This window comes from Mustela erminea, chromosome 7, assembly GCF_009829155.1.
Source record: "Mustela erminea isolate mMusErm1 chromosome 7, mMusErm1.Pri, whole genome shotgun sequence".
Lineage (NCBI taxonomy): Eukaryota > Metazoa > Chordata > Mammalia > Carnivora > Mustelidae > Mustela > Mustela erminea.
In genome coordinates, this window is record NC_045620.1 from 26815341 (window position 1) to 26833150 (window position 17810).

At 38.8% G+C, this 17810-nt stretch overlaps 1 protein-coding gene across 1 annotated transcript; it reads left to right on the forward strand.

The window, feature by feature from the left end:
• The first annotated feature begins 307 nt into the window (after positions 1 to 307).
• DEFB129 (defensin beta 129) lies at positions 308 to 15410 on the forward strand. Its single transcript, XM_032353664.1, is given in 4 exon segments — positions 308 to 413; positions 12308 to 12547; positions 14898 to 15345; positions 15347 to 15410. Coding segments are annotated over 4 exon segments (858 nt in total).
• The last annotated feature ends 2400 nt before the right edge of the window (positions 15411 to 17810 follow it).

Below are 17810 nucleotides of genomic sequence, written 5' to 3' on the forward strand. Positions count from 1 at the left end.
GCCTGGGTGGCTCAGTGGGTTAAGCCTCTGCCTTTGGCTCAGGTAATGGTCTCAGGGTCCTGGGATCAAGCCCCGCATTGGGCTCTCTGCTCAGCAGGGAGCCTGCTTCCTCCTCTCTCTCTGCCTGCCTCTCTGCCTACTTGCGATCTCTCTCTGTCAAATAAACAAATAAAATCTTAAAAAAAAAAAAATGCTGTTTCCACTAACCAAAAGAAATCTTAAGAGGATTCTTACTTTTACAAAAAAAGGCAAAAAAGTGAAAATAGCTTTCAGCATTTGTTTTGCAGCAAGCTGTTAGAGAGGCGGCATGCACCCTGAGCAACGATGGCAATGCTGCCAAGCCCCTTCTCCCACATCTACAGTCAGCCTCTCAGCATCTCAGCATCAAGCTGCCAGAGCTTTAAACTGGATCCGTGAGCATCTGTGCTTTACCTCGATTTCTTCTGTGCATTCATTGACAAGACGTGTCTAAAGATCTCAGAAAAGCCTAAGAAAGGTTACTTCTAAGGTCTGGGAACACCCTCAAATTTTTCCATATAAATTAATGATAACTGGGGCGCCTGGGTGGCTCAGGGGCTTAAAGCCTCTGCCTTCGGCTCGGGTCATGATCTCAAGGTCCTGGGATCGAGCCCCGCATTGAGCTCTCTGCTCAGCAAGGAGCCTACTTCCTCCTCTCTCTCTGCCTGCCTCTCTGCCTACTTGTGATCTTTCTCTGTGTCAAATAAATAAACAAAATCCTTAAAAAAAATTAATGATAACTATCTCTTCACTTTACACCGTTTCATCTCACAAAAGGTTTCATAGAAATGCTCCAGTTTTGGAGACTAGGGGAAAACTGTGTTTACCTAAAGGAGTTGAAAACTTATGCCCACACAAAAACCTGCATGTGGAAGTTTAAATCAGCTTTATTCATAATTGCCAAAATGTGGAAACAACCAAGATATACTTTAGAAGGTAAAGGGATAACAACTGTGATATATCCTGACAATGGAATATTATTCTGTGCCAAAAAGAAATGAGCTATTAAGCCATGAGCAGATACAGAGGAAACTTACATGCATATGACTCAGTGAAAGAAGCCAATTTCAGAAAGACACAAACTGCATGATTACAACTGTATGACATTTGTTAAAAGGAAAAAACTATGGAAACAAAAAGATTAGTGCTGTAGGGATTGGGATGGGGGGACGGATGAGTAGGTGGAGCATAGTTAAGTATTTAAGGCAGTAAAATTATTCTATGATACTAGAATGATGAACCCATGTCAATACATTTGCCTAAACTCATAAAAAATATAACACCAAGAATAAACCGTAATGTAAACTATGGGCTTTTGGTGATTATTATGTACTAACTGTAGCAAGTAAAGCACTCTGTCAGAGTTTGTTGATAATGGTGGAGACTGTGCAAGTGCAGGGGCAGGGAGTATATGACAGATCTCTGGATCTCCCCACCCCCAATAATTTTGCAATGAACCTAAAATTTAATTTAAAAAATAAAGTCTTAGGGTCCCTGGATGTTTCAATTGTTTAAATATCCAGCTCTTGATTTCGGCTCAGGTCATGATCTACAGGTCAGGAGATCAAGCCCCACATCAGGCCCCATACTCAGCATGAGTCTGCTTGAGATTCTTTCTTCCTCTCCCACTGCCCCTTCTGCTCATCCTCTCTCTTTCTCAATCTCTCTCTCTAATGAATAAATGAATGAATGAATGAATGAATAAATATATAAATCTTTAAAAAAAAAAAAGAAGGGGAAGAGTGGAGAGGAGCAAACAATTGCCAAAATATCAAACTAAAAAGCTCCTACTCAAGGAAACAACCAATAGAGTAAAAGGCAATCTATAGAATAGGAGTGAATATTTTTGAACCATGTATCTGATAGGAAATTAATATCCAAAATATTAAAGGAGCTCCTACAACTCAGTACCAAAAAAAAAAAAAAATTAACCTGATTTTTAAAAATGGGTAAAAGACCTTAATAGAAATTTCTCCAAAAATATACAAATGGCCGAGAAGTATAAGAAAAGGGTGCTTGACAACACCAATCATTAGAGAAACAAATGCAAATTAAAACCACAATGAGATTATCACCTTGTGCCTCTTAGGATGTCTATTATCAATAAAACAAAGTTAACAAGTGTTGGCAAAGATATGCAAAAATTTGGAACCTTTGTACATTGTTGTTGGGAATGTGAATTGAGTCACTATAGAAAACAGTATGGAGATTCCTCAAAAAATTAAAAATAGAATACCATAACTATCTACCAATCCTATTCCTGGGTATATATCTAACGGAAGTGAAATCACTGTCTCAAAGAGATATCTGTATTCATATTCACTGCATATTATTCACAATAGCCAATGCATGGAGTAATCTAAATGCCCATTGATGAATGAATGGCTAAGAAAATATGGTATTTATATATACTAGAATATCATTCACTCTTTTTTTTTTTTTTAAAGATTTTTATTTATTTATTTGACAGAGAGAGATCACAAGTAGGCAGAGAGGCAGGCAGAGAGAGAGGAGGAAGCAGGCTCCCTGCTGAGCAGAGAGCCCGATGTGGGACCTGATCCCAGGACCCTGAGATCATGACCTGAGCCGAAGGCAGCGGCTTAACCCACTGAGCCACCCAGGCGCCCTCATTCACTCTTAATATGAAAGGAAATCCTTCCATTTGTGACAACATGGGTGAATCTGGAGGACATTATGCTAAGTGAAATAAGCCAGACATAGAACAGATGCTACCTGATCCTACTGAAATAAGGAATCCACATTAATCAATCACAAAAACAGAGTGTAAAATGGTGGTCACCAGGGACTGGAGGGAAGATGAAATGGGAGAAATTTTGGTCAAAGTGTACAAAGTTTCAGTTATGCAAACATGAGTAAGTACTGTATAGCACAGTCAGTGAACATAGTTAACAATACTACAATGTACACTTAAAAATTTACTAAAACAGGGGCACCTGAGTAGCGCAGTGGGTTAAGCCTCTGCCTTTGGCTCAGGTCATGATCTCAGGGTCCTGAATGGAGCCCTGCATCGGGCTTTCTGCTCAGCAGGGAGCCTGCCTCCCCCACACCCCTACCTGCCTGTCTCTCCCTGTCAAATAAATAAATAAAATATTTTTTAAAAAATTTACTAAAACAGTATTTATTTATTATGTTTTTAGTGTTCTTATCACTAAATAAATTTAAAAATAGATTTCAGGGACACCTGGATGGCTCAGTTGGAGGACTGTGTGACTCGTGATCTCAGGATCTTGAGTTCATGCCCCATGGTGGGTGTAGAGATTACTTAAATAAATAAAACTTGTAATTTTAATTAATTAAAAATAATAAAAAATAGATTTTAAATGATAAAATACTAAATGTTCAAATGTAAAAATATAGATTTTAAATGTAAGAAGATTTTAAATAGATTTTAAATGACTTTTGGAGGTCATACATGGTTATGACATGATGTTGATTGTGATGATGGTTTCATAGGTGTATACCTACCTATCTCCAAACTCATCAAATTGCATACATTAAGTTTATACAGATTTTGTATGCCAATAATATCCCAACAAAATGTTTTTTTTAAAAAGCCATTTTCAGATAAAGGAAAACCAGCATACCTGCTCTAAAAAAAATGCTGAAGAAATTTCTTCCCAAAAAAGGTGGTGGGTGGGAGGGTGAAACAGGGGGAACTGGAACTTCAACAATGAAGGAAGAGCAACAGAAATGGTAAATATTCTGGTAAATATAATAGACTAGTCTTTACTCTCTTAAGAGCTTTAAGATATGTATAGAGTAAAGATATGTATATGAGTAAAGACTAGTCTTTACACTCTTAAGAGCTAATAGACTAGTCTTTACTCTCTTAAGAGCTTTAAGATATGTATAGCAACAGAGAACAATGACTATAACATGTCTCATGGGGCTTTTATTATACATAAATGTAACACATATGACAACCTAAAGCGGGTAGTATAATGGGACTTATATAGTGGTAAGAATACTACATTCCACTTGAAATGATAAAATATTAATTCTATGTAGATTATGAAAAGATAAGTTTATATATTGTAATCCCTGGAGAAATCACCAAAATACTCTACGGTCAAAAAAAACTAAAAAATTTAAAGAGATACTAGAAACGTGTTCAAATAATCTAAAAGAAGGCAGGAAAGGTGAAATAGAGAGATTTAAAAAACAGAGAACAAGCAGAAAACAAATACTAAAACGGTAGGCCAAAATCCAAATTTACTGATAATCAAAGTAAAGGATTTAAAAACACAAATTAAAAAATAGATGGATTTTTTTCACTAGATAATTAGTGACCCATAAAAGATCCAAGGCTTATTTTAGTATTTTTTAATTGTCATAAAGCAGACATGCTCCTTCCATAGTCACACTGAATCTACAGCTACATACAGAACAATTTCTGCAGGAGCCTGGGACTAGCTGAATAACTCCTACACATTGGACAAATGGACCTACACACTGAAGTAGGTAGGAGAAGCTCAGACACAATCTCCCTATAAATGCCGCCCGCCCCCCAGCATGGTAGGCATCTATTTTAACACACATCCTGGAGACTACTGAAATACTCTCCAGAGACTGGAGCTGGTGAGTGCCATATTTGTGTTATCCCTCTGCTTCTCTTCAGCTCACCCATATCCCCCAGAAAAGAGCTTGTATAGCATCTGCCCCCCCAGTTTTTGCTGCTGCTGCCCAGTGGACACCTCTAGACTGCCTGCCTCTAGCTGCCAGCAGGACTTACACTTACAGATCCCACAGGACAAGAAGAGAGAAAGAATTCTTAACCTACTACCAACACCAAGGCAGAGAAGACAGGCAACAGACTGAGGTGCCCAGTCTCCCTGTGAAAGGGGTCTATTAGCTTCAGAGCTGCAGCTAAGAAGCAAGTATCTAATTAAACACACATCTAAGAACCAACAGTAATCCTCTCCAGAGACCTCAGAGAAAGGCACTTATCTTTGCTCTCTCCCTCCGCTGCTATACAATACCATTATTGCCAAGAGGGGAGTTTATACACATGAATTGTGCCTTGTTTTTACAACTGGTGCCCCAGTTTTTGTGGCTGCCACCCAGGGGACAATTCTTGATTGCCTGGCTCTGATGACCAGCAGGGCTTGTATCCATGGGCCCCATGGGATTGCAACAAATGGAGAGACAGTTCTTGGCTAGCTACCAACCCCACAGAGCACAATGCAGAGACAGCAAACGGAAACACATGCCCAGTCTTTCTGTGAAAGAAGCTTATTTCTTATCTTGGAGCTTCTGGTTTGGAAAACATCTAGAGGTTTACTGAGGTGCTCTTTGGGGATAGGCTGGTGGCCTCCATCTTTTTACTTTGCCTCTGCCTCATTCTGGGTCACAAGTATCTCCAAGGGAGAAGCTTGTATACTCACGGTGCACCCAGATTTTTGCAGCTGCCACACAGGGGACATCTCCTATCACCTGGCTCTGGCAGTCAGTGGGGCTTGTGCTCACAAGGCCTGCAGCACTGTTACAAAGGAAGAATTCTTAACCTGTTACACCCTCTCTCCTAAAGGGCCCAGCATCGTGACAACAGACTGAAATGCATCCCCAGTCTTTCTGTGAAAAAGGCCTATTAGCTTCCTTCACAGCCATAGCCTGGAGATAGGCTTCGAATTAAACACACATCTAGGGGGCAACAGCAATCCTCACCGGAGACAGGAAGACCAGCAGGTACCATCTTCATATTCTCCCTCTGACCTGCCCCAGGTTATCAGTGTCTCAAGGAGCTTGTGTATATACATCTGTGCCACAGATTTTATGTCTGCCACCCAGAGAACACATCTCTTGAGAGCTTGGCTCTGGTGGCTGGTGAGGCTTGTGTTCACAGGTTCAGTGAGATGGTATAAAAAAAAAAAAAAAAAAAGAATAGCTTTCAAATGGCCAATCACCAGCCCAGTACAGAGGGAGCAGACAGGAATGCCCATCTCCCAGTCTTCTCCTAGAAAAAGTATACTCAGATATTTTAAAAGCTGCTGCTTGAGAATCAGGCTTCCAATCAGCCTGAACCTAAGTGCTAACTGAGATCCTTCCCTTTGGAACACTAACAGGTCTTGTCACACCTCAGCTATTGGTAGCCACTAAAAATAAAGTAACCTGCTTGGACAATCATGATGATTTGAGAGTCAAAGCAAGGGTAGGTTTGAACAATAAGGATCATCTCTTACACGAGGCAAATCCTTCAAGACTGGGAGAGGTGGATGTTTTATCTAATGCAAAGAAACCAACACACAGAGTCAAGGAAAATGAAGGAACAGAGGAATATGTTCCAAACAAAGGAAGAGCATAAAACTTCAGGAAAAAGATCTTAGTGAAACACAGATAAGTGATTTACCAGATAATGAGTTCAAAATAATGGTCATAAAGTTGCTCACCAAGCTCAGAAGAAGACTAGATGAACAAAGTGAGAATTCCACCAAAGAAATAAAAAATATTAAAAATCACAGAGTAAAAGTCACAGAGTTGAAGAATATAATAACTGAAAAATACAATAGAGGGTCTGAAAACAGACTAGATGCAGTGAAAGAAAGGATCAGTGACCACAAAGGACAGCAGAAACTCACCCAATCAGAACAGCAAAAAGAAAAAAGAATGAAAAATAAAGAAGAAAGCTTAAGGGACTTATGAGATAATATCAGGCAGACCAACATTCACATTATAAGGGTGTCAGAGAAGATAAAGACAAAAGGACAGAAAATTTATTTGAAGAAATAATGACTGAATATTTCCCTAACCCTGGGAAGGAAACAGATATCCAGATCCAGGCAGCCCAGGGAGTTCCAAAATATATGAACCCACAGAGACCCACACCAGGCACATTATAATTAAAGTTTCAAAATGTAAAGACAAGAAGAGAATCTTAAAAGCAGCAGAAGAAAATAACTTGTTATCCACAAGGACTCACCATAAGACTATGAGCAGATTTTTTTAACAGAAACTACAAACCAGAGTAAAGAGGCACAACATTTGTAAGACACTGAAAGACAAACTGCCAGCTGAGACTACTCTACCTGGCAAAATTGTCCTTCAGATTTAATGGAAATATAGAGTTTTCTATATAAGCAAAATCTAAAGGATTCATCACAAGTAGACCACCCTTACAAGAAATGCTAAAGGGACTTCTTTAAGCTGAAATGAAAGGGAACTAATTAGTAACAGGAAAACATGAAAGTATAAATTTCACTGGTAAAAGTAAATATATAGTAAAATTCAGAACAATGTAATGTAAAGGTGATGGGTCAATTACTTATAAAGCTATATGAAGGTTAAAAAAACAAAGGTAGTAAAGTAACATAACCATAATAATTTGTTAATGGATACACAAAATAAAAAATATAAATTGTGACATCAAAAAAAAAAAACAGATAGGAAGGGGAGAGAAATTGTAGAGTCTTAGAATGCATTTGAGGACGCCTGGGTGGCTCAGTCATTAAGCATTGGCCTTCAGCCTTTGGCTCAGGTCATGATCCCAGGGTCCTGGGACTGAGCCTCACATCGGGCTCCCTACTCTGCAGGAAACATGCTTCTCCCTCCCCCACTCCCCCTGCTTGTGTTCCTGCTCTGTCTCTCTCTCTGCAAATTAATAAATAAAATCTTTTTTAAAAATGCTTTTGGGGGGACGCCTGGGTGGCTCAGTTGGTTAAGCAGCTGCCTTCGGCTCAGGTCTTGATCCCAACATCCTGGGATTGAGTCCCACATAGGGCTCCTTGCTCTGCGGGGAGCCTGCTTCTCCCTCTGCCTCTGCCTGCCATTCTGTCTGCCTGTGCTCGCTCTCTCCCCCTCTCTCTCTCTGATAAATAAATAAAATCTTAAAAAAAAAATGCTTTTGGGGGTGCCTGGGTGGCTCAGTGGGTTAAAGCCTCTGCCTTCAGCTCAGGTCACGATCTCAGGGTCCTGGGATCAAGCCCCACATCAGGCTCTCGGCTCAGCAGGGAGCCTGCTTCCCCCTCTCTCTCTGCCTCCCTCTCTGCCTACTTGTGATCTCTCTCTCTCTGTCAACTAAATAAATAAAATATTTTTAAAAAATGCTTTTGAATTTAAACTGTTATCAATTTAAATTGGCTGTTATCAGATATTTTATGTAAGCTTTCATGGTAACCATGAACTAAAAACCTACAATAGATACATAAAAGATTAAGAGAAAGGAATCTAAGCATAACACTATAGAAAATCATCAAATCACAAAGGAAGAGAACAAAAGGAAAGGAACCAAGGAGTAACAAAACATTCAGAAAACAATTAACATAAAGCGCATGTCTACTGTGCTCACTTCGGCAGCACATATACTAAAAAAGTGCATGCCTACTAATAATTACTTTAAATGTAAATGGACTTAATTCTCCAATCTAAAGACATAAAGTGGCTGAATGGATGTAACAATTAGACCCAACTAAATGCTACCTACAATGGACTCAATTCAGATGTAAATAAACATACTGGTTGAAAATGAAGGGATGAAAAAGAATACTTCATACTAATGGAAACCAAAGGAAAACTGGAACAGCTACACTTAGAAAAAATACACTCGAAGGCTAAAACAGTAAGAGACAAAGAAAGTAACTATATAAGATGAAGGAGTGATCCAACAAGATGACATAACGTTTCTAAATGTCTATGCACCCAACATAGCGGCACCTAATAGATAAAGCAAATGCTAACAGACTTCAAAGGAGAAATTGCAATACAATAATAGTAGGAGACTAATAAGTCACCTTCATCAATGAATAGATAATCTATATTAAAGATCAATAAGGAAACATAAGGGTCAAACCAGACATTAGACCAGACAGATTTAATAGACATGTGCTGAACATTTCATCCAAAATCAACACACTATACATTCTTCTCAAACATATATAGAACATTCTCCAGGATAGATCATATGTTAGGCCACAAAATAAGTCTTAGTAAACTTAAGAAAACTGAAACTATATCAAACATCTTTTCTTTTTTTTAAGATTTTATCTATTTATTTATTTTTATTTTAGAGAGAGAGTAGAGAATGTAAGCAGAGAGAGAGGGAAAGAGAAACAAGTAGACATTCAGCAGAATGTAGAGCCTGACACAGGTCCAATCTTACACCCCAAGATCATGATCTGAGCTGAAATCAAGGGTCAGTCACTTAACGAACTCAGTCATCCCAGCTGAGACCCCCTCAAACATCTTTTCTGACTGTAATTGTATAGAAACTAGAAATTAATTACATGAAGAAAACTGGAAAATTCACAAGTAAATATAGCTTAACCAACATGCTACTGAAAAACCAATGGGCCAAGTAAGAAATAAAAAGAGAAATAAAAAAATGCCTGAGACAAATGAAAAGGAAAATACAACATACCAAAACATATGGGATGCTGCGAAGCAGTCCTAAGAGGAAAAATCATAATGATACAAGATTATCTTAAGAAACAAGAAAAGACAGGGCACATGGGTGGCTCAGTGGGTTAAGCCTCTGCCTTCAGCTCAAGTCATGATCTCAGGGTCCTGGGATAGAGCCCTGCATCGGGCTCTCTGCTCGGCAGGGAGCCTGCTTCCCGCCCCCCTCTCTGCCTGCCTCTCTGCCTACTTGTGGTCTCTCTCTCTGTGTCAAATAAATAAATGAAATCTTAAAAAAAAAAAAAAAAAGAAACAAGAAAAGTCTCACATAAACAACCTAAGTTTACAATTCAGGGAAATAGAAAAGAAAATAACAAAGATTAGAGTAATTAAGAATTAGAGATTAGAGAAATAAGAATTAAAATAAGAATTAATTAGAGAAATAAGAATTTTTAAAATATAGAATAGATCAAAGAAATTAAGAGCTGTTTTTTGGAAAAGATAATTTGTTTATGGACAAATCTTCTCACCAAGAAAAAAAGAGATTTAAATAAAATCAGAAATGGAAGAGATGTTATAACTAAAACCAAAGAAATTAGTCTGACACCAAAAGCAAAGGCAATAAAAGCAAAAATAAATAAATGGGACTACATTAAACTAAAAAGCTTCTGCACAGCAAAGGAAACCATCAACAAAAGGAAAAAGCAATCTACCAAATGGGAGAAAATACTTGAAAATCATATATCTGAGAGGATTTAATATCCAAAATATACAAAGAACTCATACAACTCAACAAAAACAAATGTGATTAACAAATGGGTAGAGAATCTGAATATATATTTTCCTAAAGAAGATGTACAAAGGGCCAGGAAGTTCATTAAAAGGTGCTCAATATCACTAATTATCAGGGAGATGCAAATCAAAATCACAATGAAATATCACCGCACACCTGTTAGGATGGCTATTATCAAAAAGACAAGAAATAACAAGTGTTGGTGAGGATATGGAAAAAACAAGGCCCTTGTGTACTTTTGGTGGGAATGTTAATCGAGGCAACTGCTATGGAAAATGGCATGGAGATTCTTCAAAAAATTACAAACAGATCTATCACATGATCCAGAAATTCCACTTCTGGGTACTCTTCTGAAAAAAAAAACAAGAACATTAACTCAAAAACATAGAGATTATGCTGAGTGAAATAAGTCAAACAGAGTGAGTCAATTATCATATGGTTTTTGCTTATGTGTGGAGCATAAGAAATAACACGGAGGACATGGGGAGATGGAGAGGAGAAGGGAGTTGGGGGAAATTGGAGGGGGAGACGAACCACGAGAGACTGTGGACTCTGAAAAGCAATCTGAGGGTTTTGGAGGGGCCGGGGATTGGAGGTTGGGTGAGCCTGGTGGTGGGTATTATGGAGGGTATGTATTACATGGAGCACTGGGTGTGGTGCATAAACAATGAATTCTGGAACACTGAAAATAAATTTAAAAAATAAATTAAAATTTTTTTAAAATGCATGCATCCCCAAATTCATTACACCATTATTTACGATAGCAAGATATAAAAGCAATGTTTAGTGTCCATTGATGAATGAAGGACGAAGAAAATATTATATATATAACAGAATACTATTTGGCCATTAGAAGGAAAACAGTGCCATTTGCAACAAAATGGATGGACACTGAGGATATGCTAAGTGAATTAAGTCAGACAGAGAAAGACAAAAACCACATGATCTCACTTATATGTAGCATCAAAATAAAAGATGAACTCACAGATACAGAGAACAGACTGGTGGTTGCCAAGGTACAGAGGAGGAGCGAGTGGGTAAAACAGGTAAAGATCGTCAAATGGTACAAATATCCAGTTACAAAATCATTAATCCAGGGGTGTAATGCACTGCATGGTAACTATAGTTAATAATGCTGAATTTTATATTTGAAAGTTGCTAGAGAGTATTAAAAGTGTGGTGATGGGTGTTAACTAGACTTACAAACATAATCATTTCACAATTCACACACATATCAAATCATTTGTTGTACACTTGAAACAAATATGTGTCAGTTATATCTCAATAAAAAAAGAAGTTAAAGTTATGCCAGGAGCTGCCTCCAACAAACTCATTCAGCATGCATGCACTGAGCTCTAATGTTGATCCAGTGCCCCTACTAAACAGTCGAGATTGCTTAGACAGAGACAATCTTCCAAAACTTGATGGTTATAGCAATTTCTATGCTTCTGACTCTCCCATGTTAAGTGCCTTGGGCATAATTAGCTGACAAATAGAAAAACAAATATATTATTCTTGCCATGCTCACTTATTGCACTCCTGGGTATTTACCCCAAAGATACAGATGTAGTGTAAAGAAGGGCCATCTGTACCCCAATGTTTATAGCAGCAATGGCCACGGTCGCCAAACTGTGGAAAGAACCAAGATGCCCTTCAACGGACAAATGGATAAAGAAGATGTGGTCCATATACACTATGGAGTATTATGCCTCCATCAGAAAGGACGAATACCCAACTTTTGTAGCAACATGGACGGGACTGGAAGAGATTATGCTGAGTGAAATAAGTCAAGCAGAGAGTCAATTATCATATGGTTTCACTTATTTGTGGAGCATAACAAATAGCATGGAGGACATGGGGAGTTAGAGAGGAGAAGGGAGTTGGGGTAAATTGGAAGGGGAGGTGAACCATGAGAGACTATGGACTCTGAAAAACAATCTGAGGGTTTTGAAGGGGCAGGGGGTGGGAAGTCGGGGTACCAGGTGGTGGGTATTATAGAGGGCACGGATTGCATGGAGCACTGGGTGTGGTGAAAAAATAATTTATACTGTTATGCTGAAAATAAAAAATAAATTTAAAAAAAAAAAGAAGGGATGCAAAAGGCTTACAATTTCTTTCACATCTTATATGTCTTATGTTTCCCCCAAGATCAAGAACAGGGAATGTATTGCATAGAAGTGTTCAGGAAAGGCTGTTCTCAGACAGCATCAGTGAAAACACAACTGCTAGGAGCTTTGGCTGCACTTCACTGCTCATGGCCTAAGGCCATGAAGAGGCCAATAAAGGCTGGAGCTCAAGAACACCAACCCAGATCCAAGGCTTCCTCTCTGGCACCCAGCCATGAAGCTCCTTTTTCCTATCTTTGCCAGCCTCATACTACAGTACCAGGTGAACACAGGTAATATAGAATCCTGCGTTTTTGAAGGGGTCGGTGTTAGGAAGCAGGGATGTGGCTGTCCATGACAATGGGAACCCAAGTAATGTTGAAAAGAGGAGATGCCCAAACTGATGGCTGAAGAGTTTAACTATTGCCTCAGTCATGCACCATCCCCCATGCATCCCATAAGCCCCAACCACCCTAGACTCTGTCTGATGGGGATACACAGAGAGTTACAGAGAAAGCAGGATGTTTTCTGTGTATTCAGAAACTATCCAACATATAAAGGCTGCTTTCCTGCCCTCTATATCATTATCATCTGGGACTCAGCCAAATCTATCTCATTTCTGCTCTATTTCTAGTTTAAATCATCTTTTTTTTTTTTTTTTTTTTTTTTTTATTTAATTTATTTTTATTTCCAGCATAACAGTATTCATTATTTTTGCACCACACCCTGTGCTCCATGCAATCCGTGCCCTCTATAATACCCACCACCTGGTACCCCAACCTCCCACCCCCCGTCCCTTCAAAACCCTCAGATTGTTTTTCAGAGTCCATAGTCTCTCATGGTTCACCTCCCCCTCCAATTTCCCCCAACTCCCTTCTCCACTCTAAGTCCCCATGTCCTCCATGCTATTTGTTATGCTCCACAAATAAGTGAAACCATATGATAATTGACTCTCTCTGCTTGACTTATTTCACTCAGCATAATCTCTTCCAGTCCCGTCCATGTTGCTACAAAAGTTGGGTATTCATCCTTTCTGATGGAGGCATAATACTCTATCCCCAGGGGTACAGGTCTGTGAATCACCAGGTTTACACACTTCACAGCACTCACCAAAGCACATACCCTCCCCAATGTCCATAATCCCACCCCCTTCTCCCAAACCCCCTCCCCCCAGCAACCCTCAGTTTGTTTTGTGAGATTAAAAGTCACTTATGGTTTGTCTCCCTCCCAATCCCATCTTGTTTCATTGATTCTTTTGAAGCAAACGTTCATATTAGTTTATACCTTGGTATAACAAGGAGGAAGTCCTTACCCTTGTGCTAAAAAAAAATCTCCTCTAAGGATCTAGTAAATAAGTCTATGTTCTCCCTCACAACTTTTTCAGATTTTTACAGAGTTTCATCCTTCTTCTCAGGGTTTGTCTTCTTGGAAACCCCCAAATCACTCATCAGGGCATCTAGGAATACATTTTGGCAAAAGCCTGAACCAGATGATTGGTAACTGTTTTTTTAGAAAGAATAGAGAAGCAAATTCTGAGAATTTGTTTCAGAACAGAAGAATCACCCTGATATTTAGAATAACTGACAATGGGTCAGGGAAGGGAAAGTGAAAGAGTCAATATATTTCTAATGTTTTTATCTTGGGACCTTAAGAGAAGAGCAGTAACATAAGCAAGTGTGGCTGTGTCATCTTGGGTAAAGTCTCTTAGCCACTTTGAGCCCCTAATTCCACATGGGTGTAGCAGTTTAATCAATGTAGCTGCTTGAAATATAAGAATTTTACTATTTTGTCTCTGGAGAGAAATGAAATTAAAATGTATGTGAATATTAGGTCCTATATAAGCTTCTTGCTATTCATGGGAAATCAGTTGTTAAGATTACAGAGTGAGGGAGAACTTTCTTGATTCAGAAAAAAAGGTGAGGCACTGGGATGAAAAAAATTCAGCAGATGCACATGAAATACTAAAAATGAGCAGAGAATCTGGAGCTGTAGATAACCATGTGGGAGTTACCTTGATAGAGATGAGGCTAAGGCTGTGATGATGAATAAGGCCTCTGAGGAACAGAATGTCCAGAGAGACTACAAAAGACAGAACACCATGCCCCAGGAACCACAGGTCAAGCGGTTGTCAAGGAGAGTGAAGTCATGGACCACTAGGTTTGGCAAGAAGTCAGCACTGCTGAAAATCCTACTGATCCCTTTTGAAAGTCTTCCTTGGATTAGTTTTATGACAGGCTTTGTTCTTGTTGGTATTTTCTAGGATCATGAAGAGAGATAGTGATGCTCTGTAAGTGTCTAAGGGTCTAAGCTGGAGGTCTAAAATCTTATCCTGAAGAAAAAAAAAAAAGTGTTCCTTTTCTCCTTTCCTCTATGTGCTCTAGATTTTTAAAGTTACTCAATGAGGGGGACTAGAGAGATTTATTTTGGGTTTTAGGGGTGTACAGATCCACCCCTTTGGATTTTAGGGGTATACAGAGACTTTCTTGGCCATCCAGGTGCTTCCATCAACATCCCTAAACACTGCACTTATCATTAATAAACATCCTCTTATTCTATGCCTCACCCTTTAGCAGTCTTAACATCATATATAGTTAGTAACCTTAGCCCAATGGTTTTCTCTTTTCTTTGTGCAGAGTACTTTGGCTTGAGAAGATGTTTAATGGGTTTTGGAAGATGCAAAGACCACTGTGGTGTGGATGAAAAAGAGATACAGAAATGCAAGAAGAAAAAATGTTGTATTGGACCAAAAGTGGTTCAAATGATAAAAAACTACATGCAAAATGAAATGTCCCACACACTTGGAGAGAGCTACCAAGAACACCTACAAACTACCAAGAATTCTGATGCTGAGATACAAACAAAAAATAAGATTTTACCTCTTCTCCCTCAAATCATGAGCATCAACCATTTTGCCAACATCAACACCCTCATCATCCCAAACACCACCAATGTAAACTCTGCCATCACCAGCCCTGTGTTCTCAGGAAAGACTTCATATACTGCTATTTCTACCAAGAGAGACACCAAAGAAAGCAGAAACTTAGCTGCTGACTTCCCACCACCAGCACCACCACCCTTAGACACTACCAACGACATGACTGGAGCTGGAGGAAGCAGATGAGCAGGGATGTGGGCCTTTCCCTTAAAACACCAAGTTCTTCTCTTCTTTGCTAGCTGTAACATGAAACACAGATCTGTTTCCTCTGTCATCAGTCATTCAATAAATACTATTTAAGCACTTATAGTTTATATAATGTTATCATTCTTACAGAAACATCACAGAGGAGGTGGAACTGGAGAGGAATGGAACTTTAGTTTGCATGTCCAAGAAAAAGCAAGCACCAGGAATGGTGAGGGTAGCATTGAATTTGGCTCATGGATAGCTCAGATTAGGGCTCTAACAAGGGTTTATGGTTCTCATAAGATGTGCTTTCCTTGCGGTAACGGGGGGGGAAAAAAAGAGACATTATTTTTTTTCACAGATTTTGTAGAAAAGTCCCAAATACAAAAACAGAATGTGGGGGGTTAAGGGGGGGCAAGTCTACCTTCCCCACTAACCCAAGAGCTTAACCTAGTTCATGGAGCCACTTAAGGTAAAAATACAGGGGAAAAGTGGAAGGGAAGAGCAATAAAGGAGAAGCATACGATTTCTATCTCCAGCCCAAAGCACTTCCCAAGGCACAACAGGCAATAGGCAAAGTGGTGCTTCCAAAAGATACATAATGCAGACCACAGATGCAAATCATATAGGTCATTTTGAATTTTCTAATAGCTACATTTAAAAAAGTAAAACTAGATGAAACAAATATTAATAATAAATTTTATTTGATGCAATAAATCTAAAATATTATCATTTCAACATATAATCAATATAAAAAATATTTGAGTTTTTTGCATTCTGTTTTTGCACTAAGTTTTTGCAATCTCACATGTATATTATAGCACATTTCAATTCATACTGGCCACAGTTCAAGTGCTTAATAGTCCCATGTAGCTAGTGGCGACTATACTGGACAGCATCAAGTTAGAGACTTTCAAGCATCTACTGAGCTGTTAGGTGAAGGAGATGATGCTAATCAAAAGCCAGCCATGTTTCTAAGGGCTGTGGTATAGAATGTATCCATATATGAGCATCTGTTAATCATTCACAAAACAGAAATGTAAACATGGCATTATATCCCAGAATCTACTTTCTTCTATCCCACATCACATTTCTTTTATTGCCCAAATTAAAACAGCACAGACCCCTATTCCACTTTTTGAGCATGTTCCTCTCTACTACCCAGTACCTCCCTCAATTTAGAGACTACCTTTCCTTAACCTACTGATTCTTTACTACACTGTCACTCTAACCAAGGCAAAGATTTTCCCACAATCTTTTTAAAATATGTTCCTGCAGACATTTCTCCAAAGAAGACACACACAAATGGCCAACAGACACATGAAAAATGCTCCACATCACTCAGCATCAGGGAAATACAAATCAAAACCACAGTGAGATACCACCTCACACCAGTCAGAATAGCTAAAATTAACAAGTCAGGAAATGACAGATGTTGGCAAGGATCTTTTGGTGGGAATGCAAACTGGTGCAACCACTCTGGAAAACTGCATGGAGGTTCCTCAAAAGTTGAAAATAGAGCTACCCTACAACCCAGCAATTGCACTACTGAGTATTTACCCCAAAGATACAAATGTAATGATCTGAATGGGCACCTGCACCACAATGTTTATAGCAGCAATGTCCACAATAGCCAAACTATGGAAAGAGTCTAGCTTTATATCAACAGATGAATGGATAACGATGATGTTACACACACACACACACACACACACACATACATACACACACACACACACACACACACACTGGAATATTACTTGGCCGTCAAAAAGAACAAAATCTTGCCATTTGCAATGCTGTCGATGGAACCAGAGGGTATCCCACCAAGCAAAGTCAGAGAAAGACAAATACCATAAGATTTCACTCATATGTGGAACTTAGGAAACAAAACAGATGAACATAGAGTAAGGGAAGGAAGAATAAAATAAGATGGAAACAGAGAGGGAGAAAAACCACAAGAGACTCTTTAGGAAATAAACAGGGTTGCTAGAGAAGAGGTGGGTGGGGTAAAAAGCAACTAGGTGATGAACATTGAGGAAGACACTTGATGGAATGAGCACTGGGTGTTTTACGCAACTGACAAATCTCTAAATTCTACGTCTGAAACTAATAATACAGTATATGTTAATTATATTGAATTTAAATGAAAAAAATGTTTAAATAAATACAAAATAAGGGGCACCTGGATGGCTTAGTCTTTATGCATCTGCCTTCAGCTCAAGTCATGATAAGCCCTGTATCAGGCTCCCTGCTCCATGAGATGCCTGCTTCTACCTCTCCCGCTCCCCCTGCTTGTATTCCCTCTCTCCCAGTCTCTCTCTGTCAAATAAATAAAATCTTTAAAGATAGGTAGATAGATAGAATAATAAAAAGTAAAAATAAAACATGTTCCTGGAAGTTTTTGTATAACACAAAAGAGTTG